At 32.9% G+C, this 18,299-nt stretch overlaps 2 protein-coding genes and 1 long non-coding RNA gene across 3 annotated transcripts; all 3 read right to left on the bottom strand.

Moving 5' to 3' along the window:
• Positions 1-1,160: 1,160 nt before the first annotated feature.
• Positions 1,161-2,503, bottom strand: LOC104711442 (uncharacterized). The gene is made up of 2 exons (XR_755284.3): positions 2,108-2,503; positions 1,161-1,458 (listed from the first exon to the last, which is right to left on the bottom strand). It is a non-coding gene; the product is annotated as an uncharacterized LOC104711442 (long non-coding RNA).
• Positions 2,504-9,567: 7,064 nt separating this feature from the next.
• On the bottom strand, positions 9,568-12,496 carry LOC104711443 (rab GTPase-activating protein 22). The gene is made up of 5 exons (XM_010428142.2): positions 11,929-12,496; positions 11,499-11,634; positions 11,347-11,396; positions 11,174-11,227; positions 9,568-11,082 (listed from the first exon to the last, which is right to left on the bottom strand). The coding sequence occupies exons 1-5, from the start codon at positions 12,099-12,101 to the stop codon at positions 9,864-9,866; spliced, it is 1,632 nt and encodes a 543-aa protein (XP_010426444.1). The 5' UTR covers positions 12,102-12,496; the 3' UTR covers positions 9,568-9,863.
• Positions 12,497-15,753: 3,257 nt separating this feature from the next.
• On the bottom strand, positions 15,754-17,301 carry LOC147938786 (putative 6-phosphogluconolactonase 2). The gene is made up of 3 exons (XM_087464097.1): positions 16,955-17,301; positions 16,705-16,840; positions 15,754-16,369 (listed from the first exon to the last, which is right to left on the bottom strand). The coding sequence occupies exons 1-3, from the start codon at positions 17,104-17,106 to the stop codon at positions 15,878-15,880; spliced, it is 780 nt and encodes a 259-aa protein (XP_087320223.1). The 5' UTR covers positions 17,107-17,301; the 3' UTR covers positions 15,754-15,877.
• Between the last annotated feature and the right edge of the window lie 998 nt (positions 17,302-18,299).

Consider the following 18,299-nt stretch of genomic DNA (forward strand, 5'->3'; position numbering starts at 1 on the left):
AACTAACCAGGTTTGTTTCGATGGACAAGATCTAGTAGACTAGTACAATTATTTCCATTACCTGTTTACTAATATTTTCCATATATTTGCATAAATCGTAAACTAGGAGTGGACTAATTTATTGACAAAGAAAAGATCGAAGGTCCAGTTAGGTATTAATTGATTGACCATATGTATGTAAGACTTTAAATTTGTTTCAGTCTTCATTGACTTTATTTTCTAGCATGCATATATGCTAGCCAATTGATAGACAACCCTGATGAATTTCTGATGGACAACACTAATAAACTTTCTTGAGGACAACAATCGATAGAAACATTGATGAACTCTCTGAGGAAAATACTGAATATATTTTTTTCCTTTCAAACTTGCCCAACTTCTGCAGATATTATTGTTTGTCATCAATGTACGTCGACGTTGTACTCAACAAAATCCAAACATAAATCCAAGAAATTCTTTGTATTCTCTCCGATATATTATATTTTAAATGTTATTTATTTAAGATCAATATTGTAGAGAAATCTAAAATTCTCTATAACACAACCTAATGGAAAATAAAAAATTTCACCTTTAATATTGTTTTGGATTCAGCCAAAATTGTCCCATCAAAACCCAGCGATTCAAATCATCTTCCTCCTTTCATTATATTGTGTTATAAAATGAAAAAGTGGTAGTTTCAGAAAGGATTATTAGAAAGTGGAATTTGTGGTGAGTTTAGTTTTAAAGTGACAGTTTTAATGAAATTCTCTATATTAAAGATAGCGTTAAATTTACATGTAAAAAGATGATGGAACATGAAGTGGCACAAAAATAAAAACTCATGGTTGACATAGAGAAAGATTTACATTCCCGAACATGGTAGTAAAAGCTTTTAGGATACGATGGTTCGATAAATGAAAACAAAATTTATAACCTATAAAATAAAAATAAAAGTGAAAACGAGTCACAACTCACAATATTAGAAATATAAAAATAAACCTACGTAAGGAAAAAAAAATACAATCCATTCAAATTCAAATATTCATTGTTTCTAAAATGGCCATATTGGGTAATTAACCAAAAAAGAAAAATAGTAGGTGCAGATTTTAAATATCTTTCAGATTTCTGCTTATCTTATATTTACTTAATTTAGAATATCTAGATTCTCAGGTCATCTCCAATGCATAGAGACTCTCATGGTCTCTCAACATTATTTTAGATATTAAATTTGTTTGTTTTTAGTTTACAGACCCTTTAATATCAATAAAATTTAGATGCCTCCAATGGTAGAAACCACATGGGTTTCTTTAAAATTTCAAATTGAGAAATAATTGCATTTCATAAAATTTAAACAAACATGACATAAAACACAGCCAAATGAAAATTACATGTCAAATGTCTTATAGTCGTCTCTGTTGTCTTCTTCTTCTTCTTCTTCTTCTTCTTCTTGTCTTCAACTCACATATCTTATAATCTTCTCTGTTGCATAAAACACAGCCAAATGAAAATTACACACTGTGACATTCACGAATTCAAGAACATCATCATTACAAGATAAACCGATTACAAAATTGAAGTCATAAAGCTCATTCAAGAACACATAAACTCATTGACACTAAAACTGAAACTCATTCATTAATAAGAAACATACAACCGATCAAAGGAAACAACATCATTCAAGCCATTTCTCCAAGTATTTTCTCAATATTTTCTCATTAACCAAAGCAAGAGAAATAAACCACAAATACACAACAAATTCTCAATGTTCTAAAAATATTCAAAATTCACACATTTTGCTAAAATCCTGAACTTGCCAAATTTCAATGGGAATCAAACCAATTATAATTCATAACTCTAAGGCAATATTACAGCAAGCCAAAGACATTAAAAACCCCAAAGTCTACCAAGCTTTTACTATTTTCGTCACTTTCCCAAATTAAGAACCCAAAATCACTTAAATTCAAAAAATTTCACCAAATGAAGCAAAACAAGCTCCAATAATCATTACCCAAGGTTCACAAAACAAGCATAATCTAAGCCTATTAACATGTAAATCGAGTTATACAAGAAATTTTCAGAATTTAACAAACTTGGTGAATTCGAAAATATTGAGAAATAAAGATGTTACCTTGCTTGGGAGTGAAAGAGAGTGATACAGATGGATTCTGGAGCCAAAATTGAGTGAAATAGAACTTTGAATCAATAAAATTGAGCAAGAATTGAGACAGCTGTGTGTGTTTGAAGAAATTCGCAAGAGAGAAGGAAGGATAAAGAAATTGACTACTTGATCGATCAAGTTTGTCGAGCAAGAGAGAAAGTCAAGGAAAAGAAAAAAAGAAAAAACATATTTTTTGTCTAAAATTTTAACCAATCAAAAACCACCACGTATGCGTCTCTTACCATCTCTAAAATCTCTGTTTTGAGAGACGACTCTACATATTTATTTTGTTTCTGATTTATTTTTCAACACTTTTTTGTAAGAGGACATATCTAAAGAGACTCCATTGGAGATGCCCTCACATTCTTCTTTTCTCTTATCTTTGGTTTTATTATATAAGATAATAAATGCATGACCCTTTTCAACATTCCAAAGAAACATAAAACAAATCCACATGAGAGATAATCGGTGACAGCCATGAGCCATGGCATGAGAAAAAGTGAAGCTTGCAAAATCAAAGATAAGAGATAAAAATGTGAGAATCTAGATATATAAAGTATCTAGATATTCATGGATTGGGAATCTATAAATCTGAAAAGCTGGTTTCGTGAAGAGGTTAAACGGTTTATCAGAAATACAGTCATACTGTATAATATGATTTTTAATTGATTTCTAATTTTTGGTTTTTGGTTTTTGGTATTTGAAGTTTTTCTAGTTTTTGCAAAATCAAAAACTAGAAATCAATTATATCTAGTTTTTCGGTTTTTTTATAATTATATATTTTTAAAAACATTTTAAAGTTATTATATTTGAAGTTTTAGTTATTTTTTTAGGATTATTTAAAAATAAAAAAATTCATGTAAACCTTTTAAAAAACCCACAAAATTTGGTTTTTAGATTCTATGAACTAATAACCAAAATTTCTTAAAATCTGGTTTTTTTAATTTTTAATTTTTTAGGAAATCTACTTTTTTTAGAATCATGAATGGTTAATTAACTAGTTTTTACCAAATCAAAAGCCAAAAAGTAGTTCAAAATCTCTTGCCATTCAAGGCATCAATTCATTAGTTTCTTCGATAAAGTCGTCCAGGCTCTTCTTGAAACTGGTTTTTCAGACTCTTTGGTTCTCTATCCACGATAATATTTTCTCCTACCATGGATGTTATTGAATATCTAAATCTTGTACCATTGAGGCCTTGAATGTCATCTGATTTTGCATCAATTTTTACCTTTTGATTCGGCAAACTCCAGTTTGTTAGCCATTCACGATTATAAAAAAAGTAGGTTTCTTGAAAATTGGAAAAACATAGATTTTAGAAGATTTTGGCAATTAATTCATAAAATCCGAAAAGCTGGTTTCGTGAGGAGGTTAAACGGGTTTATCAGAAGTACATTCATACTGTGTAATATGATTTTTAGTTGATTTCTAATTTTTGGTTTTTGATTTTTTTAGTTTTTGGTACTTTATAATTTTTGCAAAATCAAAAACTAGAAATCAATTATATTTAGTTTTTGAGTTTTTATATAATTATATATTTTTATAAACGTTTTAAAGTTATTATATTTGAAGTTGTAGTTCTTTTTTTGGGATTATTTAAAAAGAAAAAAAAAGTCATGTAAATCTTTTAAGAATCCCACAAAATTTGATTTTTGGATTCTATGAACTAATAACCAAAATTTCTTAAAATCTGGTTTTCCTAATTTTTAATTTTTTTAGGAAATCAACTTTTTCTAGAATCATGAATGGTTAATTAACTAGTTTTTGTCAAATCAAAAGTCAAAAAGTGGTTCAAAATCTCTTGCCATTCAAGGCGTCAGTTCATTAGTTTCTTTGATAAAGCCGTTGAGGCTCTTCTTGAAACTGGTTTTCCAAACTCTTTGGTTCTCGATCCATGATAATATTTTCTCTTACCATAGATGTTATTGAATATCTAAATCTTGTACCATTGAGGCCTTTAATGTCATCTTATTTTGCATCAATTTTAGCTTTTGATTCGGCAAACTCCAGTTTGTTAGCCATTTACGATTATACAAAAAAGTAGGTTTCCTGAAAATTGGAAAAAATAGATTTTGGATGATTTTGGCAATTACTTCATAAAATCTAGGAACCATATTTTGTGGGTTTTCCAACATGACTTTTTTCCTTTTAATTTTTCCTAATATATTTATATATAAAAATCAAAAACTAATCAACTTACCATTCAAAATTTTGCAAAAACTAAAATCTCCAAAAATCAAAAACTAGGCCATGAATGGAAGAGGAGTTTTAAATGGATTTTAGATAATAGTTTTTGATTTTTAGTTTTGTTTTTTGATTTTTGATTTTTAGGTTTCTAGTGTTTGTAATAGATTTTAATTGTTGTACTTTTAAAAATAGTTACATAAAAACAGAATAAAATAGAAGAATCGTAAGTTTTCTTAAAATCTCTAATTACTTGGATTCTAGTTTTTCTTAATATTTATTTGTAAAGAAAAGTTAAAAACTAATTTTCCTAATTTTTAGGGAAACTATTTAGTGTAAAATCTTGAATGTAAAAAATGGGTCTTCGAACAACAAAATCCAAAAACTATTTTATAATCTATTTACCTGTAACGTCCCGACCGCCACCTCTTACTGGGCCCCATGTCCAATCTCAGTCCATAGGCCTGCCTTCCTTAATGCGCCTTACGTCCTCTCATTAGGCCCGTGAACCCATCTATATCTGACGGTCGGTTTGCTATGTCCGGAAGAATTTAAAGACTTGTTACTGTCTCTACAAATCACCACATGATCTTTTTTTGTGTTTTGTTCTCACTCGTACAGTTCCGAGAGTCACTTCCCGGAAGGTCACTTATCCTGAGACTACTCTAGCATAAGCACGCTTAACTGTGGAGTTCTCTCAGGACCCTTAACCGAAAAAATAAGTGCACTTTGGTATATAGGTGGTCAAAATCAATTATTTTAAACCTTTGCGCAAGTCTCTAAAACCGGGGTGTCACAATTCACCTCCACTAACAGATCGCAACGTCCTCGTTACGCACCAAGACCGTCACCCCAGACGGTGTGAGCCCACTCGACTCCACACTTGTTTGGGTTCGGCTCTGATACCACTTGCAACGCCTCTACCGCCACCTCTTAGTGGGCTCTATGTCCAATCCCAGTCCATAGGCCCACTTTCCTTAATGGGCCTCACGTCCACTCACTAGGCCCGTAAGTCCATCCATATCCGACGGTCGGTTTGCTGCGTCCAGGAGGTTTAAAAGACTTGTTACCGTCCCTACAAATCACCACATGATCTTTCCCTGTGTTTTGTCCTCACTCGCACAGTTCCGACAGTCACTTTCTGGAAGATCACCCATCCTAAGACTACTCTAGCATAAGCACGCTTGACTGTGGAGTTCTCTCAGGACCCTTAACCGAAAAGATAAATGCACTTTGGTGATATAGGTGGCCAAATCAATTCTTTTAAATCTCTGCGCAAGTCTCTGAAACCGGGGTGTCACATTACCATTCAAGGGTTAAAAACAAAATCAAAAACTAAAATCCAAAAACTAAAAACCAAAGGAAACTCATTTAGAACCAAAATTTATATTTACTCGTAATCAAAACAAAGTTAAACTTAATATGAATTCATGGCCTGGACAATTAGACATTTACGAGGTTTAATCAAGTAGTCGTAATTTAGAAATTGTTTTTTTTTTTTTATCAACAATTTAGAAAGTGTTTTGAAACTCATTTACACCAAAATTTACTAATCTGGTTCATATTTTTACACAAAAATTTTAAGACGAGTTTCAAATACGATTGGTTGGAGTTAAACATTTCTAATGAGCAAAAAAAAAAAAAATTATTAGCTCTAATTGGTAACCATAAAAATAATAATCGGATTGCAAAAGTATTTATAAATAAAGATGTAAATATGGAAGCCCATTGGCCCAATAGTTAATTGAGGGTTAATTAATACTTCTACACTAATATGTTTAGGTTCGCGATTCATAATTTACAATAATTATTAATTAATAATAAATTAAGACATAAAAGAAAGAAAAAAAGAAAAAAAGTAAAGATGTAAATATCATCAACAAGTAATTGATAAAATAGGAAAAGTATTCTCTAAGTCACTCTTATCCATCAAGTTATTCACGACACTTGCTTAAACAGCATAACAACAAACATTTGTTTTTCTGTGTATTCTGTTTTTTTAACAAGAAACATATTTAGTTGAATAGACGAAATAAAGGAAAGCAAAGCATGAAAACATCAGCGGCCAACAGAAACAGAAGAAATACATATTTTAAGAGGGTGATCCTGCACATGTTCATGGAAGATAAAGAAGTAAAGAACTACAATATTTCAATAGGTATATGAGGAACTGAGGAAGTAAGGACTAGTTGTTGATGACCACACCATGACATAGAAAAAGCAGAAAAGGTATACGTTTCCAAACATGGTCGTAAAAGCTTTTACGGTTCGATGGCTCGATAAGTGAAAATAGAATTTATAAAATCTATAAACCTATATATTATTTACTAAGTACATCCGAACTAACCTAAACGAAATCGAACGGTTTACCTATTGTCTAGGCCTACTATTGTTTTTCCTTGCTGCTTAGAAGTAAAGATGTCATCAGAAGAGTAAGAAAGAATTACTCAAATGTACTCCAAAAGTTGATTTATTCTTTATATCTAACAATTTTCTAAAAATTGCTCAGATATTTAGTGTTCTGGGTGTAATTACAATTTACCCCTTGGATTCATTTTTTCGATTTTGATTAAAGAAAATAATAAAAAAATACACATCAGCAAATTAAAATACACGTCATCTTCCATAATCCACGTCAAAACCCAAAAAAACAAAAAAAAACTTAACGGCTGAGTTATAGTATTTACAGGAAAACGAAAGGTCTCATCGATTCATATGACGGCTGAGTTATGATGTTTTGTGGCTGAGTTACACAAGAAATAATCTGAAAGCAAGCAGTTGATTTATATTACTTGACGACTGAGTTATAGTATTTACGGGAAAACAAAAGGTCTCGTCGATTCATATGACGGCTGAGTTATAATGCTTTGTGGCTGAATTCTCACAAGGAGTAATTTGAAAGCAGAAAACGAAAGGTCTCGTCGATTAATATGACGGCTGAGTTATAATGCTTGACGCCTGAGTTATTACACAAAATAAAACAAATGTATTACAATAATACTACATCAGACAAGTTTTCGCAGTGTGTCCAACTTGTTTACATCGAGAACATGTGTTTAGCTCATGGCTTAACGCGTTAAATCAGTAGTCATCAAAAATAAGCTTGTCGTGTGTTGTTTCTGCATCTATCTAAACAATTCTACACCCTCTATCGTCGGTGTTAAATACATATTTGTGTTTCTTTACCCATTTACCGGGAACAACAATTACCGGAACTTGATCCATGAAAGAAAATGAAGAACAAGGTGAAGAAGAAGTAGAAGAAGAAGGTGAAGAAGAAGGTGAAGAAGAAAGTGAAGAAGAAGTAGAAGAAAGGTGAAGAAGAAAGTGAAGAAGAAGTAGAAGAGCAAGGTGAAGAAGAAGGTAAAAACCATGTAAATAGTTCACTTATTAACCAGTTGAAGAACAAGAGTTGAAGGAACGACGTTTCGTATTTCCGGAGAAGAAAGATGATGACCTGGAATGCTGACATGGATGATGCGTCCGACGTGGCAAGTCAGCCATCAACCAAATTATAACTCAGCCTAAATATAACAGCCATCAAACAAATTATAACTCAATCACAACATTAATAACATTACAATAATTAAAAAGCAAAAAAATGGCTGTCAAATTCAGCCGTTTCATCAACTGAAAATATGTAACTCAGCCGTATCGTTTAATAAGTCAGCCGTAACTGAATAATATTCTAGTAATTAATCTTTTGCTACTAAGTCAGCCGTAAAATGGCCAAGTTGTACGATAAGTCAGCCTATCACGGCTGAGTTACAGTTTTTAACCATAACTCAGCCGTAACTACATCTCATAAGTCAGCCGTTTTTCATAACTCAGCCAGCCGGAAAAAGTTAATTCAGCCGTGTCGTAGTGATAACTCAGCCAAAATTTTGACAACTCAACTATCGGGTGAAAACTCTGTTGTAAGGACGGCTGAGTTAGAGCATAACTCAGCCAGATTTTAATAAGTCAGCCGTAACGCTTGGCTGAGTTATGTCCTATAACTCAGCTGTCATTACCTCTATAACGCGTTATGGCTGAGTTATTTAATACATGTCAGCGATTTCTGACGTAGCGTCTGACGTGATAATGGCATTTTTGTAATTCCTTTTTCTGGTAACATAAAACAAGGACACGCTGGATTTTGAAAATAGCCGAAATATTCTAGTAATAAAATTTTTTTTGTAGATTCTGATAATCCCCTTTATAATAAAACGGAAGTACACAACATTATTTTGTAGACTATATAATTTTAATAAGTTGGTTACAAATAGGTTATACATTAATGATAGATTAATTGGTTATAAATAGGTTATACCAAAAATTTTAAAGAGAATATTCTAAAGAATCATATCATCTAACTTACTATATTAATTTCCTTTATTAAATTATTCATCAAATAAAATCTTTTGATATCTAACTTAACATATTAATTTATTAATTATAATTATACTTCACTTCTCATTTTTATATATGAGTCTATTTTGTGAAACAAATAAATTATCATATAATTTATTATAATTAAAAATACTTTTATTTCTCGATATACCATAAGTTGATTTTTTAAAAACAAATATAAATTGTTCAATCTATAAAATATTCAAGCTTTAGTAATATTATTCTTTAAAAATAATATATATTGAATTAAAAATTTTATTGAGTAACGGGTCAAAATTTGAATATTTAAATTCAAATTTACAAAATTATGTCTTATAATGACATTGAAGTCATGATGTAGAATATACATTGTTAAAACAACTTCACATATATAACATAATACAACATATTAAAATTTTATTTTAAAATATAAAATATACAAAATTTTGTATAAAATAAAATTTAACCAGTGTTATAGCACGGATCCTTATCTAGAATCATTAACAATATAAAATTTACAAAATAAGTGTCTTTTTTCAATCAATCATATTTAGCATATAATTTTATTACATAATGTTTTATCTAAAAAAAGTTTTTTTTAAAAATCACATAAATTATATTTTATATAAAAATTACAATATAAATAAAATAAATTTCAACCCGTGCTCTAGCACGGGTCTTAATCTAGTATTATCTAAAATGTATAACATCTGAATAAAAGTAATTAATAACTACGGTGAACTCAACATGCCTTTTTAGACAATAATACATATTTTTCTTTAACCGGGAGTAAGATTCTCCTATGTCCTCTCCGGTTTAATACCCCAGCGACTAATGGAAACACACACATTCTTCTAAATCGACATCTTTGCACAGCTTTGTTTCCATATGCATATATTTTCAAGTAAAAGAATATCTTTCCCTGAGGGATTTAGAAAAACCCTCCTCAACCTTTTTCACAATCTTCACAACACACACATACATTTATTTTAATAAAATTACACACCCCCTCTCTCTTCACCAGAACAACTCCTTCCAATCTCTAGCCTCATTTCAATCGGCCAGGATAAACAGATAAGAGAGTTCACGGCCCAATTCGGGCCTGCACGGAACCAGGGAGTTCACCAAGAATCCATCTTGGACAAGTCGCAGGAAAGAAAAATAGATCAAAATTTATGAGAATGAATGTTCAATCTTGGTGTGTAGAGTAACGACGAGGTCATGTGCATCATCCAGGAGCTTCCACACATCTAATTGTCCTGCCATACTATGACACTCCCTTAGAATCTCATCCATGCTGTTGTATTTCTCTATTATAAGTTTCCTTCTTTGCAACACCGAGGCCGCTATAGCATAGAGCACCAAATCATCCGTTGGAGGTGCACGCTGCCTTATCCTGCTCCATGCAGATTTCCCCATCCCTGCTCTGATTGCTGCTTGATCTGCCCACATCACTTCCCATAGACAGAGTGTCTGATCGAGTGTTAGCTCTCGTCTGAACATCACTACAACCATTCTGTACACAAAGAAACAGTCTTCAGCTTGGAGTTTCTCTAAGTGCCTGTAAAGCTGAGAGTCTTTGGATTTGATTATCTTTGAGACTATGTTGAGTTGTCTTCTGATTCCAACCTCGTCCAGTCTGAAATTGTGACGAGCTTTCTTCATGAACCCGACGAAGCACCAAAACACTTCATGGTCATCAGGGATTACAGAGAGTATAGGAGAGAGAAGATCGCTCATTCCTTGGCAATACCCAATGTCAGGGTCATACAAAGCATAAGCTTCAAGAACAGCAACTAGCCGAGCAGCTTGAAATATTTTGTACGGTTCCAAGTGATTGTAATCTTTTAGCCCGACTGCTTCAGCGGCACGACATGCTCTGTCCTCTGATATTACTGCCTGAGATGGAGAATAAGGGGTCCACTCTGAGTTAGCACGCACGGCATCTAAACGAATGATACGCTGCCACGTCACAAAATCCTCTTCTGTCCTGGGGATAGTTGAGTTGGCTGGATAGGTACTACTCACATCTGGAGTATCGGAAGAGTAAAAGACCTGTACCACTTCACTCCCATCTGAAGAATCAGAATCTGATGACTCGGAATTGAGTGTAGAGATAGTAGCATTGGTGATTCGTCTTGAACTACTGCCGTCTCTCTCAACTGTACACGAAACTTCACTCATGTACCCGATATCTTCAGTGATGTCTTCATCACTTGAGAGAGACTCGCGGGCACTGACAACTTCATCAGAACATGAACTGTCAGTGTCTTGCACTTGAGGCCAATCGTACTCATCTTGGATAGTGTCACTCCCCCTGTTTAACTTAAGAGTCCCGTTATTGTGTTTTTGAAGCCGTTTGCACTGCCTGCGTAGTCTCTCATACTCCTTTCTGCATTTGTCAAAATCAAAACAGATGAGCTAGAGAATAGATTTAAAAGTACAAAACTTTCCCATGTAGTTATTCAATCGGTCTCTCTCACCTTCTCCGGTTTCTTATAGTAACTCTCTCTTCTTTCGAACTATTAAAACCGTACCTGTTTTGTAAAAACGTAAAAATCAGCAAACGTAAAGAAAAGAGGCAAAAGAGCTAGCAATAGATGCGATTGTTGCAATAAGATTCACCTAAAAACAGAGTTTTTGACAGTATACTTACACTCCAAGAAGGAATGGCCACACCTCCAGCCGAATGCTGGGCTCAATACCCTACAAGGAAATAAGAGAAAAAAAAACATTCTTTAAAAATCAACAACCCACAAAACGGTTGTGACAGTGAACTGAAGGAGTCCATGGAGCTGTGAGACTCACTCTACTTCGAACTTTCTTCAATAAATCAACTCCTCCATTCCGTAGTCTACCGTCGGGATTAAAGAATCTCTTCCACTGCTGAGGTCTGAGTGGCTTCTTCCTTTTCCTCCGGGACCATGGTGATTTAAGACGTGTCCTGAGTGAAAACAAAAACAGTGAAACAAAAGGTTACAATGTGCCTTACTTGTTCTCAAGAATAATTGAAACAAGAATTATCCAGAAATAGCCAATCGAGTTAAGAATATTTACAATCATCTAAAACAGCAAATTTGAAACACACTATTAAATCAATGTAATCGTCGATGATCAAGGAATCAAATCTATGAAGGAGATGAAGTCTAACAAAGTCAATTCAAGGCAATGGATTCGAGATCTAATTCTATAAAATCAAAAAAAAATTACCATATAGAAATTGAGGTAAAAGACTAACCGATCAGAAGAAGAAGAAGAGCAAGAAGCAGGAGATGAAGAAGCAACAACGAAGAGAGCAGAACGTAAATGGATCCACGAAGACGACGAAGAAGAAGAAGCTGGAGGAGATGATAATGGCGATGAAGGATTAGAAGACGACGACGTCGTTTGAATCCTTCTCAGAGCTTTCATCTATATATATATATATATATATATATATATTCCCCCAATCCTCCTCCTCTCCCACACGATTTTAAAAACCTAATCAAACGGTTTCCTCCAATCTAACTCAAAAGCAACCCAATACCTTGAAACAGACGACAACTTCAAATCTCCACCGCCGCCGCCAACAATACCTCTCCTCCGACGAAGACCCGATCAAGTAAAAATTGAATATAAAAAAAATATCTTTATACCGCCGTCCGTCTTCTTCTTTCTTCTTCTTACACAACTTGCTTCGTCTTCTTCTCCGTCTCCGTCTCGTTTACTTTTGCTGTTTCTCTCTATAGAATAGAGAAACGTGGGCTTACTTGTAAATCTCTCTCATCTCTATAAGAATCTAAATGAGGAAGAAAAGAAAAAAAAAAGTCTTGAAAGAGTAATGCGACTGATGAGAGAGAGAGAGAGAGAGCTTAATGGTGGTGGTGACTTTTTTTAGTTTCTCTCTCACGAACTCTGAAACCTTTCTTTTATATTTTTAACTCCTTTTCTTTCTTTAGTATTTTGTTTTGATCTCTGATTCTTTGATTGTTTATGTTTTAACCCATGTACTTTCATCTTTTAATGTCTACACCAGTTTATTCCATAATCCATATCATGATTATTTTGTCAATTTCCCTGTAAATTAATTTATTTTATCATTTCATCAATATCAATAAGAAATTTAAAACCACAAGCTATTTTCTGTTAATAATTTTTTTTTTTTCATGTTTCTAGAAAGAAATATACTTTATGTGTTTCTTACTATAAAATGTTTTTTTTTGGTCATACATCTTATAAGTTATAGCATTTTTTTTAGAAAAAATTTATGTGTTTCATATTTAATACTATAAAAATGTGTTTCATATTTATTATACATTAGTTTAATATTTAAAATTATATTTATTATGTACTTTTTTATGATTGGTTCGAATTTAAAAAAAAAATAAATACTATAAAATTTAGGTTTTTAACTAAAACATCTTATATTTTGTAATGGATGGTGTACAATTAACCTAACTAATTGTAAACTAGTTGTAGTAGTTAAGTATGAGTAAATAATACTACTACATTAAAAAATAATTGTTGGTAGATTGTAAATGATCTTGAGATAATGGTTTCCCAACGAGTGAGATGAAATAATTCCCATGTTTTCATCAACCGACCAAAATCAAGCACATGGTATTAGTTATTAAAACATTTAATTTTGTTTCTTAGTACTATAAATTATGTAATTGTTGTTTAGGAATCGAGGTACATAAACAGTTTTGTTAATACAACTAACCGAACAAAGACTCATACTATGTAGATTAAAGAATCCGTAATATGTCTCTAGACAACAATGATGAAATTGGTTCTACGCTATGATTAATAATTAGCTATATAACAATTACTTATGTTTTCAAATAGTAATTTTTTCTTTTGCTTTTATGTGTCTCCTGTTTTTGGTTATAATTTGTCTTATTGACCAAAATCAATGCTGCCCTAAGTATTAGATACCTATCATTTAGTATAACAACAAACGGTTCGATTACGCTATTATATACAGTATCAAATGCAAAGGAAGGATTTATTTATTAAGCTCAAATTCAATGATATGACTCGTTAACCACTTGGATTAGGTTTTTGGGAATATCCCAGATGCAAAGTATCACAATTTATTCCACTGTTCGGGTATATACCTATACGTAGAAATGTTGGATCCGGTTTCTGATTTTGTTTTTAGTTTGTTATTTTTTTTCTCTCTCTGTGGATTCTTGAAGTATTATTGTACCCAAATTGACTGTAACGACTGAAAGTAGAATAGAGTTTATGAATTAGTGCCACTAATTATTTATTTTGATATAGGCAAGCATTTAATTAAATGTATTGAACAATTTTAAATAGGCTTCTATATTAGTTTTAAATTTACTTTGGATCGGATTAATTATGTTGATCCATATTTACTTATATGGTTTTCTTGCATCAAATATGAAGAAAAAATAGAGGATTCTTTTCTTCCAAAAAATCAATGGAGGATAATAATAAGAAAAATAAAGCAAAACAATACATACCTCTTTCATAAATAAAAATTAGTCTGGTCAACAAAAGCAGTCGCATGTATCCATTTTTGTCTGACAAAATATTTCAAAGAAGGTAAAAATGCAAATGTGATTGTCATGAAGTTACTCTCACATACCATACGGTCCATAAAACATGTAATTGATGATGTGTAGTGCGATTAGCTGTTATTAGAACATAAAGATCTTTTGGTTAAACCAAATTGAAATGACTAAAACCGAAACTACAAAAACTAATAAATTTAATTATTGATCTATATACGTCTGACCTCTTCGACCATCTTTTATTATTTGTATAATACAGGACTTCATTATATATCTCCGTACGTCATCCAACCGGCAAATGGATGTTGATATGTTCTTAAATAATAACCTTAGATTTAATTATATCATTATCATCTAGAGTGGAGTCATGAATCTGCACAAATTGTCTCAATAATTGTAACGATGGTTCCGTTTAACAAAAGTAGCACCTGACCTGGTTGATACTTTTTCTTATGTTTTTTCTATTTATTTATTTTGAATCACCGGCCATGACAATATTTTTTTCTAACAAAATTCATATTTTTCTTTTATTTTTTGTAGGAATCAAAGAAAAAAATTATATGTGCTGATGAATATCTGATGATGAACAAATTAAAAACACATGGTAATAATCACATGTAAGATACTGTTTAGTTAAATTCGAAATATTGGGGATTGGTGAATTCAATGTTGTGGATATGTTAGTTTAGTGGGAAAAGATAAAATACCAAAGATAGATTCGTTGCTTTACAAAAAGGGAAAGTAAAGTATCGTTTTCCATATACAATACTTTATTAGTTGCTTCGTCTGAATACACTATGAATAGTTGAATACAACTATATTACTAATATTGTTAGCAGAATTTTTTTAACTAATGTTGCCAAAAAATAAGTATTACTGTACATAACTGTTTGAATTATAAAAAGAACGAATATGCTCAAACTAACTAACGAATTTTCTTTTGATTAAGCAAGATAATATTGAGAAGCTACTACTTTTTAATGAAGCCAGACATACATCATCATTCATCAGAGTTACTCTATAAACTAGCATTGGTTGAAAGATTTGATAAAGGTCAATAAATTATTTGAGGTACAAGATTTGATATAGAATTAAATTCACTGCCAATAATCATTACATAAAAAAACTATATGTAAGAATATTATCCAGTTGCAATTGCAACCATCTAAAATTATTTGTTGTCGGAATTTTAGATACTAATGTTACGCATATGCTAATCAAATAATATAAATAAACTATATAACAGTTTGTTGGGAAAAAAACAAAAAGAAAAGAAGAAGATACAAAAAGGGCATGCATGTTACTTATATCTGTTGAGTGTTGAGTCCTGTATTTGTGAATTATTCGTAGATACAACTAATAGTTAGATATGTATACTGTGATCCATCGATCATGTGAATTAGATTCGTGTTCTCGCTTTTGTCTACTCGTGTCTTTCCTTGTGTGGACACAATCATGGTGTCTCATATAAGATGTTTACAACACTTCTTTACTTGTTTCACTATATATTAATATTTGCACTTAACAAAAGAAGAGAAAAATTTGTAAACCAAATAAGCAATAGATTCGAATCCAATTAGTACATATACATGCACAATAATTAAAATCAATAAGCGGTTAAAAAACTAGCCATACCAAACCGATTCATTTAATAAGACAAATAAATCAAAGGATGGAGCACCAGCCATTAGGGAGTTTAGACGCAGCAGCGTGGTCAAGGAACCAGACGACTTCAACATCAGCGGTTAGTCTACCAGCTGGTAAGTTCTTGGTATGATTAAGAGCAGCCGCAACCGAATCAGCCTGTTCTTGATCACATACGGCCATAACATTGTAAGAAGCACAATTGATAACCGGTAACGTGAACGTGATCCTTTTTGGTGGCGGCTTAGGTGAATCAGTTATCCATGTGACCCATTTCACTTTTTCATTGATCTGATCATGTCCCGGGAATAGAGACGCCATGTGACCGTCAGGTCCCATTCCTAGAAGCTGAAGATCGAACTGTGGAAAACCAGAAGATTTGTATGTTCGGATTATGTTCTGGTTCACCTTTTGTTTGAGGCACTCCTCGTACCGTTCAGCAGCGAGCTCCGCGTTGCCTTCGGCTCCGAGTCCGTTGTCGATAGCGTAGATGTTTTCAGCTGGAATCGGAACCTGGATGTTGGGATAATATATCGTTATGACTCATGAATGGCAGGCAACTTTGATACTATTTGTCGTCAAATATCAGACATCTATGTTTTACTTTTATATGTTATAATGTAATGTTATTTTGTTTTTGTCAAATCATATCATCTCGTCCTAAGTTATAGGAGTACTAAACTACCATTGCTTGATCCCTAGTTCATAAATTAACAATATAGTTGCAGTATTTTTGTGATTAACGGCACTTCTTAAACACCACTAATCATTTTTAAAGATATATAGAAGTTTATTATAAAACAGAAATTTCAATTTTTAGTTTGGAACGTGTATTTGTACATGTTTACCTTGGAGAGAAAACCATCGTAAGCGAGCTTATAATTGCTATCCGCATGATCCCAAGCACAAACCCTCTCGTCGACCCAAAAGATGTGCCACTTAGACCACTCAACTGAATCAATATAAGGAGCTCCTAACAATTTCCTATGAAAGAAACCAAAAAAATGTAAACTATATAAGTTTGGGAAGAATCAACAAATTCAGATTGGTATTAAATATTGATAAGAGAGTTCTGTATTCATAAATCATGAAACGGACCAGAGCCAGGAGATGAGGTCGCCCCCGGATAGAACCACGGTGAAAACTCCTCTTTCTTTGCAGAATTTGGAAGAGAGATCAGCTATGTATTTCGCCAGCTCCACCGCTATTTCATTCTTTGTCTTGAACACCCTCCTCTTCACCGGCGCCATAGATGATGATGAGGATGGATAATTATTGTGATGAAGATAATGATGGCATCATACAAGTGGAGGGTTCTTGCTAAATGAATGTGACAAGTTATTTGTTTTCTTCTAAAAAAAATCTGTATAAAAACTACCTCTATATTGATTCTTTTTGTACGTGTTACACGAACAGTATCCAAATGCATATTATACCTTTCTCTTGTTTGTAGTTTATTCATTTACAACCTTTTATTATTCCTTTCGTCGTTATGAATGATTGATGACTTTCATGTTTTAGGGGTTGATTTGCCATTAGTTGGCGTAGGTTGTTCAGTTTAAGGTTTAATTAAAGACGACAAAAGATATTAGTAATAAACAATTAAGAAATCTAATCATTTCCTTCCTTTTCGGAGGCAAGACATTAATCTCGACATTAATCCTCCCATAATCCTAACAAAGCTTATTTGGAATCTCAAGTATTATTATTTAATTTGTTTTGGGTTTTGGGTTTCATTCACCAACTCCTTCTGGGCCGAAGATGAGTCCAAACCCAATAAAACAAAATAAAGAACAAATTGTATTTTTTTGGTAGAAGAGGGGGAAGCAAGGCCTCCCCGTTTATTAATAAAAGAAAAGAAAATACAAAGTACACTCTGACTGTCCGTACATGAGTGCACCCAACATCATCGTCAAATAATAAACCTTGAATATCAACAGGACTGACATCAAGAGAAAAAAAACCTAAAGGAAGAGAAAACGCATAGTTCGCTAATCCGTCTGCAAGACAATTAGCTTCCCTATACACGTGACAAATACGGACTAACCAGTCCTTTGAAATCAAGCCATAGGACAAATGTACTAGGAAAGACAGGGGATGATTATCATTAATCCCTGAAGTTAGAAAACCAACCACGACCTTGGAGTCCACCTCAAGCTCCACCCGTGTATAACCCTTCTCCCATGCCATTACCAACCCGTAATAAACACCCCAAAGTTCTGCGAGAGGAGCTGAGCAGAAACCAATATTCAAAGCAAAACCCCCAAGCCAATTACCTTCACCATCCCGGAGTACACCTCCCGCTGTCGCCTTACCAGGGTTTCCATGTGAGGCTCCATTCGTGTTCAGTTTTACCCAGCCAACCCGCGGAGGAGACCATGCTATAGGCCGTTCCTCACGACCTTCTTCGGAACGCTCACCACCCACTGCCAGAAACGCCATA

Source organism: Camelina sativa, chromosome 9 (assembly GCF_030686135.1).
Source record: "Camelina sativa cultivar CO46 ecotype springtype chromosome 9, ASM3068613v1".
Taxonomy (NCBI): domain Eukaryota; kingdom Viridiplantae; phylum Streptophyta; class Magnoliopsida; order Brassicales; family Brassicaceae; genus Camelina; species Camelina sativa.